Here is a 4,809-nt window from a genome sequence, read left to right on the forward strand (position 1 = left end):
AGTAATAGCATGCGTACAAGAATCGTCTGACAGTTAAGGAAGCGGCCGTTGACGACTCAACCGCTTGGAGATCTGAACCACCAATCCTTGCGGCCAACCTACCCTCGCACACCCCTCAGAGTCACTGCTGCTGACCCGCATGGTTATGCAATAACACATGGCACTCACGGTGGACTGTGCGAACCACACATGCACATCCGCGGAATAGAAGTGAGATGCCTACATAGTATATGTGCAACAATCATTTTAGGCATAGCTGCGGCAGAGAACCAGGTGCATAAGTTAATTCCCACCCTCCACTTAGTACACATGAATTACAATGCATCTCATTTTCAAATTCACTCAGAAAAAAAAAGCATTCACTGTCATTAATCGAAATGCATGTCTAAACGTCCTTTGTTGTTTCTCCTGCCAATCCAAAAGCATCCCTGCATTTCGAACATCTTCAATCTTGCCTGTCCAAAAGCATCCTGCATTTTGGATATCTTCGATCTTTATTCTGCGAGGCTATCCAACAGCCATCGTCGTATCACTACTCCTCATCCGAACTGGAAATATATTGAAAAGGTGCATCAATGACACCCACCTTGCTTAGTCCCGCATCACTGCTCTCAGGGCACTCCGTCTGCAATTGCGTTGTCGGTTCCGCTCCACTTGAACCAGCAGTAGTAGTCTCTAGCTGCCTCTTCCACAACCACATCTTCAACCTGCGATCCTACTCCAGATTCATCAGCCACTGCAAAGGATGTGGCTTGGACCTATCCACCACTTGCTGTTCGGGCCATTGCTCCATGGGCAACACCTCATCTATCCAAGCACACGGTAGCAATTGCTGCTGCCAGCGCTTCTGTGCCATTGCTGGTCGCTGAATTACCATCGGCTCATAGGAAGGAGGATCCGGCGATCCAGGGAAAGCAGTGTGCTTATTATAGAATTTCTCCAAAAACCTATCCACTTCTTTCCACCAAGGAGGACGAGGAGGAAGGAGGACGAGGAGGAAATGATAGCAAACTGAAGGAATGAGCACACAATTCTAACCACAGACATAGGGAATGCTTCTGCCGCTTCAGCACATTCACTTTTTTGCTATTGCAAGCAATTGCTTCCACAATGCCATCCGCCAACTCTTTGTACTTTGCATAACAATCCTCCCCAATCTGCACAGACTCCGCGATGACTCCTTTCCCCTTATCTGCACCACCACCACCACCGGAAGAAGTACTGGAATCCATTGGTCCAGAAACTGTCTGCACTTGTGGACCACTTTGCGGACTGGAACCCGCACGAACACCTACATCCCCATCTGTTTCGGGTCGGTGTTGTTGCGGAACCAGCTCCCGACATGTTTGCGGAACGACAACCGCATTCCAACGTGCAATCTGTCTGTCCCACTCTGCTGGCACATCCCCTTGAAGAACCTCCAAGAGCATGCCCATCTGCACCATGTTGACGCTTACATTTCTCGAAAAAGCCCGCAAGTACTCGGCCAGTGCATCGGTAGTACGTCAGGGTAACAATTCCGCCTGAATGCCCGAAACATACTTCGAATGCAGCTGCTGAGTGGCGTCTAAGTGAGCTTCCTCCACTTGCACCTATGCTTCGAGAACTGCCACCCTGTCCTCCAATTGCTGAACCTTTGCTTGCTGACTCCGCAAGGACTCATTCTCCATCCGCAATTAAGTGACTTCTGCTTCCAAACTGGTCATCCTCACTGAATTACCCCCCACACCATATTGTGTGGCAAGCTGAGCGAGCAACTGGGAACAAATCTACAGCTAAACATTAAGAGGATGCGCTCGAAAAGAAAACCTGGTTGAGGACACCGTAGAAGCAACCACAGACTCGGAGATCACTGTCGATGCCTCTATTGCAGACACCCGCACTAACTTGGACACTGCCACCACCATTGGAGGAGTCACCGCAGTAGTCATTGCTCAACGCTAAAGTTGCTCCAGCCACCTTTGAGTAAGTGATCCTCCTACCAGCGGATTACCTCCAAAAATCCTGTCGTAGTGGTTGCTAGTGTCACCGTCACCGTCGCCCTTTTTGCCATGACCGGTGGTGCAAGTGGTGGCATGACACTAATCTGCATTGATGCCGCCCCACTAGTGAATACACTCCCCGTCCCACCTGCATGAGAAGGAGTGAGCAAGGGTAGAAACCACCCCCTAATTGAGATAAGGCCCTTGTCTTCTCTGCTTCTTGGCCACTCTTCCAATTAATAATCCGTGCCAGGAATATTGTTTGTATTTGGTAAAACAGTAGAGTTTGATGGGCCAGCCACTTCTCATCCCAATCCGTGCGGTGCTCATTCACCAACATCGACATAATCCGCTTGAAAGTATGACCTGTAGACTCTGCCAATCCATTAGCTTGTGGATAGTAGGGGGAAGACTTCTTGTGAATCACCATATAGAAAGAATTCATCTGCTTGATGACCTCATTGACAAAGTGAGTCCCCTTGTCACTGACAATTTCAATTGGGCAACCGAACCGAGTGAACACATTGCGGTATAAGCATTTTGTGACCAAATTTGGGGTACTATCCCGCAAAGCCCAAGCTTCCACCCATTTGGTACAGTAATCCGTGGCTACCAGAGTGTAACAATTCCTTGTGCAGCAACTGCAGGCTTGAATGGTCCCATGAAGTCCAGAACCCACTTTTGAAATGTCTCTAGAGGCAATATGGGGTTAAGTGGCATATGATCCCGATTAGTAGGCTAGCCCAACAACTAGCAAAGGTCGTAACTTTCCCAACAGCTGGCAAAGGTCGTAACTTTTTGCAAACCATTTGGCATCCTTCTGCATGGTTGGCCACCATAAACCCGCTTGTAAAATTTTCTTTGTGGTTACCTCACCCGCAAAATGACCACCCGAAACCCCGTAATGGGCTTCCATCAGCACTGTCTCCTCCTCATGAGGCGGAACACACTATAGCAACGCCTCTGTCAGATGTCGCCGGTACATCTGGCGTAGGACTACTTGAAAGGATCAGCTCCGTAATGCCAAACATTTCCTCTGGTCTCTATTCATGTACTTGGGCATGATGCTAGTAGATAGGAACGAGAGCATCTCATCATACCATGACGATGGCCCTTTCGGAATGACTTCGGCCTTTGCCGTGATCGGATCCGCTCAAAAAATCACCACCAGCTCTGCATGAGGAAACTCGTCCTCGACTCCTGTTGGAATTTCTCTAGACTCCACTCGAGATAGGTAATCTGCTATTGCATGTTGCGAGCCCGACCGATGAATCACATCAAAATCATATTCGTGTAGTAGTAGCACCCAGCGTGCGAATCGGCCCATTAGACTCTGCTGTTTTACCAAATACAACAATGCGGAATGATCAACATGGAATACAAAAGGTTGGCCCAACAAATAATGCCGAAATTTCTTGATGGAATAGATCATGCTCAGTCCTTCTCTCTCCGTGATAGAGTAATTCTTTTCGGCTGTTGAAAGCCATTGGCTTGCATAGTAGACTGGGTGATACCATTTATCAGCATCTTCCTGCATCAAGACACTCCCAATAGCTCTATCCGAGGCATCCACAAACACATGAAAATTCTTCTCCCAATTTGGAGATAGCAGCACCGATGCTCTGGAATGCTGGATCTTGAGTTGTCGGTATGCTTGGTCACACTCTATGGTCCTCACAAATGCCTTCGATTCCACATGAGCCAATACATTCAAGGGAATCGCCATGTGAGCTAGAAACCACAGATGTCTGCCATGCCATTGAATTTGACCCAAAAACCACAAGCACTCCTAAGGTGTTGTTGGAGCTGGTGCTTGCATAATTACTGCCACTTTGTCTGTATCCACTGCAATTCCTTTTGCCGAGATCACATGCCCTAGAAGTCGGTCGTTGTGGACTGTGAACGCACATTTCATAGGATTCAAACTGAAGGAGACTTCCCTGCATCGTTGAAAGCGTTAAATCTCCTGCATTGCTCGCTGAAAAGTCAAGGCAATCCAAACCACATAACTATGCAGACATAGACCCCCCATGATGTGATGAACATTGTTTTGGGCTAGTCTTCCAGAGCCATTCTGATTTGGTTGTACCCACTATATCCATCCAAGAAAGAGTACACATCATGCCCCGCCACTTCATTCAGCATAGAATCCATGTACGGCAAGGGAAATGGCTCAGGTACAGTGGTCGCATTCAGCTTGCGGTAGTTGACACAAATCCACAATTTCTTATTTTCCTTCGGCACAATGACAATCATGGAAACCCACTCTGGATTCTCGATTGGTGCGATGAATCCCACCTGCAGCAAGTGCTCCAGCTCTTCATGCACTTGCTTGGCCACATGCGAATTCATACGGTGCTGCTGTGTCTTTGTCGGAGTCACATCTGGTTTGAGGTTGACCCGATGCTGGTAAAATTTCGGATCCAGCCCTTTCATATCTACATAATCCTAGGCGAACACATCGAAAAAATTCTGCAAGAGGCAATCAATTCATTGTAGAATTCAGCCGTCAACAATGTGTTGATTTTGACTGGTTTAGATGCTCCATCCTCCCCTAGATAGACCGTATCCAGAGCATCTTCCTGCACTCGCGTGACTCAGCTCATCCATTCTTCAAACTCTCTCCCCTGCTGCAGGAGATCCTGAATATCCCATATCATTGCTGGGGCTCCATTGCCTCCTCCGGAACTGTGTTGGCTGCACTCGCCAGAAGACTCTAATGCATGTAACTTTCCGTAATGCCTTCCACATTGATGGTGAAGATAGGAACTAACTCTGGATTTGCTTTGAGAAAGGCTTCTTCCTCATCATCCTCCAATTCGTCTGC

General features: G+C 47.9%; 1 protein-coding gene across 1 annotated transcript; it reads right to left on the bottom strand.

Annotated features, from left to right (window-relative positions):
• Nucleotides 1–3,135: 3,135 nt before the first annotated feature.
• LOC147881630 (uncharacterized) lies at nucleotides 3,136–4,418 on the bottom strand. Its single transcript, XM_087401224.1, has 4 exons — nucleotides 4,076–4,418; nucleotides 3,891–3,960; nucleotides 3,487–3,730; nucleotides 3,136–3,318 (listed from the first exon to the last, which is right to left on the bottom strand). Exons 1-4 carry the CDS (start codon nucleotides 4,416–4,418, stop codon nucleotides 3,136–3,138), a joined length of 840 nt encoding a protein of 279 aa, XP_087257350.1.
• Nucleotides 4,419–4,809: the final 391 nt, after the last annotated feature.

The sequence above is a fragment of the Dipteris shenzhenensis genome, chromosome 30, assembly GCF_047967505.1.
Source record: "Dipteris shenzhenensis isolate YYH24624 ecotype China chromosome 30, Dip_SZ_1.0, whole genome shotgun sequence".
In the NCBI taxonomy this organism is placed as follows: domain Eukaryota; kingdom Viridiplantae; phylum Streptophyta; class Polypodiopsida; order Gleicheniales; family Dipteridaceae; genus Dipteris; species Dipteris shenzhenensis.

Excerpts from the sequence above, each read along its gene's own strand:
- LOC147881630 (XM_087401224.1), bottom strand. The coding sequence starts at position 4,418 with ATGAAAGGGCTGGATCCGAAATTTTACCAGCATCGGGTCAACCTCAAA. Across the intron at positions 3,961-4,075 it reads CTCTTTCTTGGATGGATATA|CGAGCAATGCAGGAGATTTA; the intron begins GTGGGTACAACC and ends TTGACTTTTCAG. Across the intron at positions 3,731-3,890 it reads CAGTTTGAATCCTATGAAAT|ACATCTGTGGTTTCTAGCTC; the intron begins GTGCGTTCACAG and ends ATGGCATGGCAG.